The sequence below is a fragment of the Fomitopsis serialis genome, assembly GCF_022376445.1.
Source record: "Fomitopsis serialis strain Sig1Antser10 chromosome Unknown B0H18scaffold_166, whole genome shotgun sequence".
Taxonomy (NCBI): Eukaryota; Fungi; Basidiomycota; class Agaricomycetes; order Polyporales; family Fomitopsidaceae; genus Fomitopsis; species Fomitopsis serialis.
This window is the reverse complement of record NW_025955126.1, coordinates 39126-51173: the sequence shown is the minus strand read 5'-3', so window position 1 is coordinate 51173 and position 12048 is coordinate 39126. Positions and strand designations below refer to the sequence as shown.

At 53.7% G+C, this 12048-nt stretch overlaps 2 protein-coding genes across 2 annotated transcripts; one reads left to right on the top strand and one right to left on the bottom strand.

The window, feature by feature from the left end:
* Positions 1-2407: 2407 nt before the first annotated feature.
* On the bottom strand, positions 2408-2963 carry B0H18DRAFT_1046267 (uncharacterized protein). Its single transcript, XM_048030780.1, has 2 exons — positions 2756-2963; positions 2408-2712 (listed from the first exon to the last, which is right to left on the bottom strand). The coding sequence occupies exons 1-2, from the start codon at positions 2790-2792 to the stop codon at positions 2537-2539; spliced, it is 213 nt and encodes a 70-aa protein (XP_047886451.1). The 5' UTR covers positions 2793-2963; the 3' UTR covers positions 2408-2536.
* Positions 2964-7380: 4417 nt separating this feature from the next.
* B0H18DRAFT_1125738 (uncharacterized protein) lies at positions 7381-10154 on the top strand (the record flags this gene model as incomplete). The annotated part of the gene is made up of 11 exons (XM_048035053.1): positions 7381-7486; positions 7538-7672; positions 7728-7967; positions 8021-8289; positions 8325-8768; positions 8839-8874; positions 8926-9345; positions 9398-9562; positions 9615-9803; positions 9855-10021; positions 10076-10154. 11 exons carry the CDS (start codon positions 7381-7383, stop codon positions 10152-10154), a joined length of 2250 nt encoding a protein of 749 aa, XP_047886450.1.
* Between the last annotated feature and the right edge of the window lie 1894 nt (positions 10155-12048).

Below are 12048 nucleotides of genomic sequence, written 5' to 3'. Positions count from 1 at the left end.
ACATCCCCAACAGGAATAGTCTTATTCTTTGAAGCTGAATGCAGGACAAGAGATAAGGGGCATATAGGTATGGGATATGCATGTCTGACTTGAATGTTGGTTCCTGCAGCCAATATTCTTTCCAAATAGGGTTTCACCATCTAGAGTGGTTCATTTACTCACATGGAGTAAGTGCTCCAAAGGAATAGTCTTATTCACACAAGCTGAATGCAGTACAGAGTTAAGGGAATCTGGTCTCATATGAGTATCACTCAATTTGAACAATGCTGATCATCACTTCTGTATCCATGCATGATATAGCTGAAGAGTCTATACATTGGACAGATGTGTCGCATTTTGCTCTGGCTGGCCTAGGACAGTGCACCGGCCGGACCGTTTGCTACGAGCAATGGCCGGCCGGACCATTGGCAATGAGCATTGTCCGGCCGGACCATTACCAATGGAGAGATGTTTATGTGGCCAGTGCAATGCGCATGGGTGCACATCACAGTTTGATACAGACAATCATTCAAAGCAGGCCCCATCATGACACAATAATGCATGTTCCCCTTAGCTCCATGCTCAGTTCAGCTAGGAAGAATAAGACTATTCTCTTGAGGACTTTGCTGTTCATGTTGGATTAAGCCATTCTAGTTTGTCAAACATTGTGGGCAAAGCATATTGGCTTTACAAAGTAAACATAGTTCACATGTATCCCACTCCACCCTTGACACCTTAACTCTGTACTGCATTCAGCTTGTGTGAATAAGACTGTTCCTTTGGAGCACTTACTCCATGTGAGTAAATGAACCACTCTAGATGGTGAAACCCTATTTGGAAAGAATATTGGCTGCAGGAACCAACATTCAAGTCAGACATGCATATCCCATACCTATATGCCCCTTATCTCTTGTCCTGCATTCAGCTTCAAAGAATAAGACTATTCCTGTTGGGGATGTAGTCTGTGCATTGAAATAGCACATTCTAGATAGTCAAACATTGTGGGAAAAGAAAACTGGCCTCAGGAGTTGAATAGTACGTTCTCAGAGAAGCCTGTGAGCATTTTTTATTTTGTATTCTCTGACCTAACTAGGCATCTCTGTACACTAGGGAACATATACTGTACTCTGTGAATGAAGGGCTACCAGATGATACCAAATTTCCTTATATGGCAATCTGACGGCCCGGCCGTTTCTCACCGAGCTCGGTGGTTTAACCTCGGCCATTTCCGAGCTCAGTGCTTCAACAACAAACTCGGTCATTGAACACTCAGCTCGGCCCTTTAACTGGGCCCCTTAACACTGAGCTCAATGCTTTGATACTGACCTCGGCGGTTTTCACCGAGCTCGGCGCTCGAAACCTCGGCCCGAGCCTCGGCCATTTATCCTCGGCGCCGAGCCCGGCCAATTTTTCTCGGCCACCGAGCCTAGCTGTTTAACCTCGGTGGTTCAATACTGTGCTCAGTGGCTCACTATTGAGCTCGGTGGTTTGATACCGAGCTTGGTGGCTCATCTCTGGGCTTGGTGGTTAAATATTGAGCTTGGTTGTTACAACTAACAATTCTTGTTGTTATATTACTAGTGTATCAGGGGTCTGGCTGGGAGAAGCCTGGCCGGTCGGTTCATCTGGGGTCTGGCTGGATGGTTAGAAACTAGCCCGGCCGGACCATTTACAGCCCAGATTTTGCAAGGCTTCCGGCCGGCCTGTTCACATTGGAAGTTGGGATTTTGCCCGGCCGGACCGTTTCACCTGGGGGCCGGCCAGACGTCCGAAACCAACCCCTGGCCAGGCTGAATCATTGCTGAGTGCTCCGGCCGGACCGTTAGTGATGAGCCCGGCCGGACCGTTGAGAGCCCAAATTTTTGAGGCCTCCGGCCGGGTCACTGATCAAAGGTCTGGCCGGAACATTGGGTATATGTCCGGCCGGACCTTAGGAAACGTAAATTTTTCGAGGCCTCCGGCCGGACCGTTGACCAGGGGTCCGGCCGGAACGTTGGATAACAGTCCGGCCGCACCGTAGGAAACCCATATTTCTCGAGGCCTCCGGCCGGTACGTTCACCAGAGCTCCGGCCGGAACGTTACCCAACACTCCGGCCGGACCATTCCAAACCACCACCCTCCCTCCGGCCGGTTCGTTGCTGGCGGCGGCCGCTCCAAATGGTAGACCCGGAGTGCTCCGGCCGAGCCCGGGTCCACCGTTCAAAACGGGCCAAATGCACTCCGGGTGGACCGTTCGAAACGTGATTTCCCACTCATTAGGCTCGGCTGGCGAGCAGACGGGCGAACGAGCAAGGAGCCGTCGCTGTGCGTCGCGCCTGTGCACTTGGCGAGCCCGCCGTCCACTTGCCCTCGTCCATGCTGCATGCATGGTCCGCTCGTCAGTCGTGCTTCCGCGCAGGGTCTTTGCACTGCATGCTCACGGTCACTGTGCGCTATGCTCACGCCCGTCGTGTTTCCGCACCTCGTGCCCACCACCCGCTCGCCGCCGCCCGTCCTCCCCGCCAGCCACTCGTCCGTGTGCGAACGCCACATCACAAATGAGTTGCGAGGGACTCACTATACATGAAATCGAGCACGCCCGCTGTTCCTCTCCTTGACGGAGGGCCGCGAGAGTCTGTGCTTTGCGGGATGAGCGGACGAGGGAACTGGAAAACGAAGGGCGGGTGAACAGGCGAGAGGGTGAAGGGGCGAGAGGGTGAAGGGGCGAGAGGGTGAAGGGGCGAGCGGGAGGACTGGCGAGTGGGCAGGTGAATGAGCACGCAGGCGCATACTCACCTATTGGCAACCTATTGGCCTCCTTTCCATGGCCCATCTCCCCTAGCTCCGTGTTATCCTCACGCCTCCGTCGCACTTCGCGTGTATTTCGACGCTACCGCGTAGTGTTGAAGTTCGATCGATGTTTGGTCGGCGACGTCGAGGAGGAGGAGAGAAGTTTGGCGCTGTTCGACGTGCGTGTGGAGGGCCAGTGGAAGCGAGAAGTGCTAAGCGCCTCAGCCACGACACGTCACGCGCGCTCGCCGGACTTCAAGCCTCAGACTCACTGTCCGCCTTCACTGTCAGCCCCCTCCTCCCGGTCTGCTTCGCCGTCACTTGCCCGCCGCCGACCTCCAGTACACACCGGGCCGGCCCATCTGCAAGAGAGCGTATGTAGCAGGTTACTGCGCAGCCCAAGATCGCGCTCTACGCGACCGCACCGCAACGAGCCTCAGCGACGCGTCAAGAGCATCGCTGAAGGCTCGCGAAGGATTAGCAGAGGGAGGACGGGGGGCTGTGGTCAGCAGGGCGCGAAATTTAGGTGAGTGCACCGCCTTCCACCTCGACCCCGTAGCCAACCGCGGCAATTGCCCACCAAAGATGGCCGGAACACGACGGAGACAGCCCCAGAGCATGCTTGTCCAAGCATATGAGCGCGGCGAAGACGGCCCCGGTGCGCGCGTTCACAAGCGACACAGGACCGCTAGCACAAGCACAGTAGGTATGTACCAGACGTCGCGCACGGGCCCGCCAGCAAGAGCTGGCTGCATACGGATACGACGCTTCACGCACTGTTACGACCAGGGCCTGTCTGCCGCAAACCAATACCATTCAACGACGCATCCAAGCCCGACACGACCCAGCTCAACGAGACCACGACAAACAACGGATGAGCCCACCAGGCACCCGGCCCACCGAGCAACAACCAGTCATCCCTGCCTGACGCGCATACACTTCCCAAGGACGAGCGTGCCGTACCCCCGCACGAGAAGGAGGCAGACCGCCGAGTACCATGCGCGCTCTCTACGGCGAACGGCGGGAAGCCATTCCTCCCCCGCCTGCGCCGCGCGGTCTTGTACGTCGATTCGGCGTTCGACGTGGACCTCCTGCTCCTTGTCCCGCGGACGCTGTGCCACCTCGATGTGCAGCCCTGGGACGAGGTGTACAGCCCGAAGTATGAGATATTGACGAAGACGGAGTGTGAGTACATGCACGAAGTCTGACGGCGTGCGACCAGCTGACGACACAAGCCCGTTGGTGCAAACCCAACAGGTATGCAATTGACGAGTCTTAACATACCATGCACGGATCTACCAGCATCGAAGACTTGACCGCCTACAGATATGGATCACGAACCGACGCGCACGGGTACGACGCGGGCCACTGGCAGTTCGCCGTACATAACGTGCCCGAGCCTGGTACGACACAGCTCAACGAGCAGCACTGCGACAAGCAACAGTCCACCAGGCATCCGGCGCGGCGTGCAACGGCCTGCCGAGCAACAGCTGGGGCCTGGGCATACCCCAGCTCGACGTGCATATGCCCGTGACTGAGGATGAGCGTGCCGCATCCTAGCCTGAGGAGGAGCCAGGCCACCGAGTACGAATGCAACGAGCGGGAGAGAGCCCACCGTGCGCACCCGCAGGCGGTAGCTTGCGCAATTCTATGGTACATTATGATTAGCTAGCGCTATTCTGTACAGTAACAGTAGTAGTGATTAATAGAATAATATTTAGTTGATTTCTATGCCCTGGCTGATCTTGGCTGACGAGCTGGGAGGTCTGACAGGCTGTCTGAACGGTCTGAGGATCCTGTCTGACGAGCTAGCATCGAAAAAAAACGAGGTCATGAGGGCTGAAAATCTGAAGCAATCTGAAGCAATCTGAAGGCTTCTGAAGGCTTCTGAACCCCCTGACAGGGCCGTCAGACAGATTTCATGTTTTCCTGATGTACCTGTAACACGCGTTAAGCCAGTGATTCCTTTACGGAATATGCGGATGGTATGATTGGGTGGTAGTCGCCGAACCCGAGCGTCGATCTCGTCCTCGCCGACAATGCTAGTGAGCCAAGCGAGCAAGTGCTTGACGATCCCTTGATAGAGCTGATGTAAGATATCTGGTGTGATTGACCGATAGATGTCGACGTATGGGAGGTTCTCCCAGAATGGATGTTGGAGCGGCTTAATGCCGGCGGCGTCGCAAGTGTTGTTGTAATCGGCTGTACCACAGAGACCTAGAGCGGCGAAGACCTCGTCGACATCGCGATAATCGGACATGCATGGGTAAGCCCCGAGGTCGTCGTGAGGGCAATGGCAGATTGGACACTCGCCGGTGTATGTTCCTGTTACGAGGACTTGTTCGGGATAGTCCCCGACATACACGGCAAGGATCGGATGGCAGCGCCACTGTATACCGTCGCCGCTCGTCATGGGGATACCTTCTACACCAGGTTTCTGCAAAGGTTCCATGATCATCGACATACATGCGTGGAAGACATTTGCCACAGTCCGGCGGCGGGCTGCTTTGTTCTTGATATGCTCGAGGCGGCTTGTGGGAAGGTAGGCGAGAAGAATCTGTCCGCGATGTGATGGCTTGCGACGGATCTCCTTTGGAAGGTTCCCAATCGTAAGATAGACGGGGTATGCCGTCTTGTTTCGGAACATCGTCAACTGAGTCTTATCTGACGATATGATTATGGGGATGACCGTCGCCCCCGGCGCCTCCTTCTCGAGTATCTTCTGCACAGTGTACAGTCAGTAAAGTTTGAGTAGATTGAAGACTCGGAGATAAACGTACTTGTGTTGCCCACCACCACTCTCCAGTATGGAGATCATGGTACAAACGGAGTGTCTGGTCAGCGTCGGCATAGTGACGCTCTGGTGCAACGCATAGGTATGCCGCATGCTCAGGGTCACCATAGAGCGCACGGATACACTCGAGAATGTCACGGCAGAACATCTCGAAGTGCTCGCCGCCGACGCAAGCCTCGAAGCGATGAAAAGCGGGCCGTCGATTAGGAAGCTGCTCGTCGATGATCTTGTTCAGCTCGTCACTGTTCTTGTACGACAAGCCCAACAGTTCGCGAACCTAGAATTGATTCGATAAGTAAGGAATAAAGCATGACTGACCGAATCGGAAACAGACCTCTTTGATAGCGAGAAGATCAGAGAACGCAGTCGATCCTGACCCGCGAAGTTTGGCCCAGCGTGCGATCTCCCAGTCCAGACGTGAAGCGAATGGTGCGTAAGGATTGTTTGCCTTCGGATCTACCGTGTCTTCATACGTCGTGTAGCCAGAGCGTGGTACTTGACCTGGCTGTGTCGGTTGGCCAGCCTTGCCACCAAATGGGACGATGTGCTCGGGTGGCTCGCAGATTTGTGTATGCTCCGCGGGGTTAACTCCGCCTGGACCTGCAGCAGCATTCTGTACGTCCTGGGTAGCAGGCTGTGCAGCCTCATCTTCGTCCCCCGAGTGAGCGGCAGAAGGCGGTTCCCGGGGTATGCGATGACCTAGAGGTGGAGGGGGAAGCGGATGCCCATCTCGCTCGGTCTCCAAGGTGGGCTGAACAACATCATTTCCGACAGCATCGTCGTCGGAAGCTTCGTCATCGCTTGACTCTTCTGCTGGTTCACGCCGGGAGTCAAGATCCATGTCAACAGGGTCCTCGTCGCCAAACGGAAGATCACCACCAGCATAGTCGCCCGCAGCACCGAAGTAATCACCCTCGAATGGCACGGGATCATCTTCGTGGTCTCCGTCTTCATTTGTGGCCGATGCAGGTGTGGATCTGGCGCTCCTAGATCCCGAGGAATGTGAATGACTAGGAACACGTGAATGTGTGGCTCGCCGATGGCTAGCCCGACGAGTCGGACGTCGTACAGATTCCTCATGTTGCCTGCGTGCGAGCTGGCAGGCCGGTCTTTCACTCTGTTGAAGATGCTGTAGGTATGGTCCGCGTTGTGCAAAGCTCGCGGTGCATCCGTTGCAAGTGTACGGCATTATGATTCGGGAATCGGGTTTGATATAGTACACGGAGAGGCTAGGAAGCCCAGTTGTCAGCATGTATCGAGGCCGTGCAAGAATCACAGCTTACTAAAGTACAAATAAATTAAGGAGCCCAGATGCAGAGAAAGACGGTGGAGGAGGACACGGCGAGCGTCGACGTTGGGTCCAGAGATCGATGGTCGACGGCGCGCGGCTCGGTCAGGCGTAAAGTTTGGTCACGCAGTCGCTGCAAGTTGCCGAGCTGTGAGAGTGAAAGGCATCACGGCGTCACAACACACACCGCACCCTAACCCGCCAGCGCATTTCCTCTCTTTCACGTCTCTGTTCGCATTTGCATCCTTCCCTTCATGAAACTCTATTCAACCATTTAATACTACCTCGAAGACTGGCAGCATCGAAGACTCACCGTGAACACCAACCATACAGCTCCCATCTTTGTTGTCTCGACGACAAAACCATTCAGTAGATCTGTCGCCGTTCCATTAACAGACAATCATCTACGGTGCGCATCACTTACGCCTTGGCTGTTTACAACTCCATCCTGTTGTCCTGGGTCCGTGTGCCTCGACGGTGGCTTTCAATGCTACCTCATGCCTGTTCAAGTCGAGGCATCCTGACTGACTGCTAGCGCCTAAGCCAGGAATGTCGGCAGCTGCAAAGCGTCCTCGCGCTAGCCGTGTAGGTCGTATATCAAAGATCGACCAAGACAGCTCACACGAGGACATGGTCGACGAGCCTCCCGTGGAAGGTAAGAATATATGCAACAATTAATACGCACACACTAACCTTTGAATTGCAGCTCACCGGCCTGCGCGCGTCACAGCCCAAGCTGCTCACACCAAGTGGGCTCAGATTGTGCCAAAGCCTCGACGTGACGTGTCAAGCTTGCAGACTGCTGGGGAACGCCAGACAGCTAGTAAGAAGTCAACAACTGGTATACTGTCTCGCGAAGACTAGACGTACCTTTAGTTCTAATCTATTGGATGTAGCGAAGAAGAAACAACCCGCGGGCGAAGTGAGCTTGTCGAAGGCAGCCCAGGTTAAGCGGAAGAGAGCAGATTCGTCGGCGGCGAAAGTCAACAGTAGCAGTGGTGGTGGTAGGAACACGGCGCCTCAGGACGTGGTGCCGTCGAGGTCGCTCAACACCGATAGCCACAAAGAAACAGAGCGCTCTTCAAAGAAGCTGAAGGTTGCTGGCGCCTCGGGAGCACTGTCCAAGCCAACTCAAAGTACGTATCTTTTGATCTACTTACAAGTATTGTTCTCCAATGTCATGCTTCAGAGAAAGTCTACCGGGCAGCTCGGATTGATGTTGACCGCTCAGATAGCGAACCTGCGGACGAGTCACGACTAGCCTCACAGGCCATGTCTCAATCTTCCAAGGCAATCACATCCGCAAGGCCGGCCCACTCTATGTCAGTTTCTCATCTTGCGGAGGACGCTTTGGACGAGGATGGTGAAGAAGGAGATGTGGATGACGAGCTGCAGGAAGGCGCCGAGGACGATGAGGAGGCAGAACATCGCGAGGTCTGTGACGACTTCGATGCAGAGGTAAGCCGAATCCAATCTGTTGACTCTGATCTTAGTCACTCAAGTATAATATGTCGCAGCGTGTCACTTTCACTGCTGCAGGTGAGCACAGTACGTTCAAATGGCGGACTGTTTCTCAATCTGGCTTGTGCGGCGTGCCTCTGTGTTCCGACACCGGGATAGGTAATCGACATGCGGATAACATCGGTACAATGAATGAACTTGAAGCTGAAGGCCCGCCTCGCTTCCGCTCGAGGGGTTCACGCTCCTCAAGTGTTGGTTCATATCCTACTGAACCGCCGACCACTGACGACACCGACGTTGTCATGGACGAAGAAGTGGAGAGCGAGGACGATGATGTCAATCCTCCATCTCGTAACAACAACACAAGCTCCTACGCTGTTTCCCGCGGTGCAGCGAAATATATCAAGGATAGTGATGATGACTCGGACGTGGTTGATGAGACTGGACCGGCTTTAGCGCAGACCGTGTCAAAGAAGGTATGTGTGCCGTACCGTGTAACCTCAGTATGTGTACTTAAATCTGGGTTTGCGTGAACCACTGTTGCAGCTGACTAAAAAGCAGCAAGAGAAACTGAAGTCGGAGGTGAGTCATTCTTATACGACCTCGACAGGAATGTTGTCAACTCTTCACTAGATGCCCATCATCCGTCCCTCTGCTTCGAAAATCAAGGTCGCGAAGCACCATCGTCATACCGGCCGTGAGGACGACGATGACCGTTGGATGCCACGGACGTGCATTGTCATCAACTGCAAATCACGAAGTGTGACCATGGATATCAAGCCGCAGAGTGCGCTGATGGAGCAAGTAATCCATAACAGCTACACCGTCGGTGACCGTATGATGGCTTTTGGATTCGAAGACCCAGTTGACTATGCTAGTTTCGACGACCTCCAGGAAATGACTAATCCAATGGACAAGGCTGGTCTCGAAGACATCGCTCTTGAGGCGTTAATCAGTGCCTCTGATAAGCTCGGGTACACTGGCCAGGGCGACGTCTCAGAACGATTGGAGAAAGGGTCCTACAGCGATTATGTCAAACCCTTGACTGCTTACGTCGGTTTTATTGCTCTACGCCTGCGGCTTCTTTACTGATATGTTGTTGCAGGTTTCCCATCGACTAGGGCTCTTTCGAACTGCAATCAAACGTGCTGTAACGCCATCTGTCGAACATGCATATCAATCCATGAGTCAAACTGCAGGCAACCATGATGTACCTGGCGGCGATGCTCTTCTACAGAACATGAACTACATTTATCCTTGGACGCTCTCGGTGTGTAGTACCAATGATCTCGTGTATCCAATACTTACGTTTCTACTTGCAGGATGGTTTTGATCGCCGTTCTCTGTATGAGAACTCACTTGTCAAGCCTGCAGTACATGCTGCTTTCTTCATGCACATGCAGTATCTCGGTACTGGGCTGCAAAATGGTGGAACATACGCATCGTCGCTGTCAAGTGCCCCCTCAGAGTATGAGATTCCGCTGACTATGATGGCCTTGGCTATGACAGCGGTATGTTGGATAATTGAATTTGCGTTGTCTTGTTCTCTTACTGTCTTTGAGGTCGAGTCAGTAATATCAGATCGCAAACTCGGCCTAAGCAAGGCTTCCGACTTCAGTGCCACCAGTGCACCTGCGTACCAGGCCCACATGATGCAGCTCACTGCCTTCCGCCTCGAACGCCCAAAGCGATACCACAGAGTCATGCATGATGTCTTCGCAGCCGTGACGTACAGCACTCCTGTTTCGTGTGATGGTGAATTTAACTGACTTCTTTATCGTAGGGTGGGACACGCAATGCATCCTGGCATGCATCCTGGCAATGCCGCCAAGATCGACTGGAGTGACATACCCGATGAATAGACTCGTCGTGCCCGGCGAATGAGCCTGGATGTCATGGTGGCAATGATACTGTAGATAGTAATCAGCTACTTAATCCTCATCTTCCCCCTCATGCTCTCGATACCTTCCATGCCTGCTTTCCTGCTGCTCGCCTCGCTCTTGTTCTGGTCCCGACAGTGCACCTACTAGTAGTAGTTCTTCATGCAATGCATTAATTGTTTGCTCTTTCACGGAATGCGGCGAGATATCCAACTGTAGAATGTCCATGAATAGCTCCTAATGTGCTGCGGAATACGTATAAAATACTCAATAATTCCGTAGTAATATTGAGCACTCAGACCCGGGACCCATGGACCCTAGCTAGTGTGGTATATTACTGGAAGTGACCGAATGCGCACAATTATTCTTCATTACGCGGAATACAGTGTAATTATTGCTCATTCACAGGAGAGTTTTTTCCTGATGTACCTCTTGTCAGTCCTACACATATCTCTGACGTGAATGGCATTCCCGGTCGCTAGTTATTCGCTGGGCTAGACAGTAAGAGATCACGAGATAGCATCGCACAATGACACAAGACTTACCTACGTTGCCTGGCATTGCCTGAGAAATACAGAGACGCCGCGCGGAAATGAGTCCGCGCTGAACTTCCTGTTGTTATTCGGCACAGTCACGGATAACACCGAGAAATGGCGGAGAGGAAACATATGGACCGCTTTGGGACCGCTCCTCATGCATACATAGGCTTCTGAATGCCTGCGTCAGGTACACTGATACAGTGTGGCGAATCCGAGATGGATTGTATGACTCTCGTGGAGAAGTATCCCGACGTTAAGGATGTGTTGCGAGGACAAACCACTGGCAGGCGGGATACCTGTGACCCATATCGACCACTCAAAGCGCTGACGACAGTCTTGATAACATGAGGTCAGCCACCGCTCCTCAGTGTCAGATAAGCACCTGACATGTTGAAGACGACCAAGAACGAGTATCTTGTTTCGAATTACGTCCGCAGTTCCGCGACCTGATGCAAACAGTGTTCAAGAGCCTCAGGCTCGAAGCAGACTAATGGAATAGATGGTACGCGCCTTCTCGGCAATACCAAGCAATGCAGAATCATCATATTTTCACAACTAGTGGGATTGTACACATTACACATAATGGGGTCAAACTATCGGTTTGTTACCCGGCCACCCGACATGAGATTCACTTATTGTTGCCCGGCCACCCAACGTCGGCCGACGGTTTGACTCAGCCGTCATTACCCGCGTCGGCCGATGCATGGAACTTCCGGCTACCCTCGGATGGGCCGACGAGTTGGATGGGGGGGTGTTTCCAACCAGGGCTCACAGGGTGTGTGCGGATTGACGTTCTGTATTGTCATCACCCACGGGTCGGCCGATGGTATGATTCGTCGGCGTTCACGGAGCGGCCGACGGTCAAATCTCACCATATACACCCGGTCGGCCGAGGGTCTGACGGATGGGTCTGTACCGAGTCGGCCGGTGGTTGGACAAGATGCTGCTCCCACAGCGGCCGGTCATAAGACAAGCCGTGACAGTCCGGTCGGCCGACCACCCGGGGATCCGCATACTGGAATTCTTTGTGATTCATCCAATTTGTCTTGGCCTCACTGTTGCCCGGTCGGCCGACATCGCACCCGTATCAATGCTCCTATTGTTGCTGGACAGCTGGCGACATGTTCTATATGATACATGGACTTCAATCTGTGCGGCCGACATTTGACTACTGCCAACAATCGGTGCGCGGCCGGCGTCCGATCACATCGTTGTAACCCTGCCGGCCAACATATTGTCAACCGGCTAATACCTGAGCGTCGTGCGGTCGCGAACTCGGCCGGGCTTCAGCCGAACGTATTTACTTCCACTAAACATTTGCCAGCCCGCTCCCTCTC

Coding starts and splice junctions, on each gene's coding strand:
- B0H18DRAFT_1046267 (XM_048030780.1), bottom strand. CDS start 2,792: ATGGGCCATGGAAAGGAGGCCAATAGGTTGCCAATAG. Junction 2,713..2,755: donor GGCCAATAGGTTGCCAATAG/GTGAGTATGCGC, acceptor CCCACTCGCCAG/TCCTCCCGCTCGCCCCTTCA.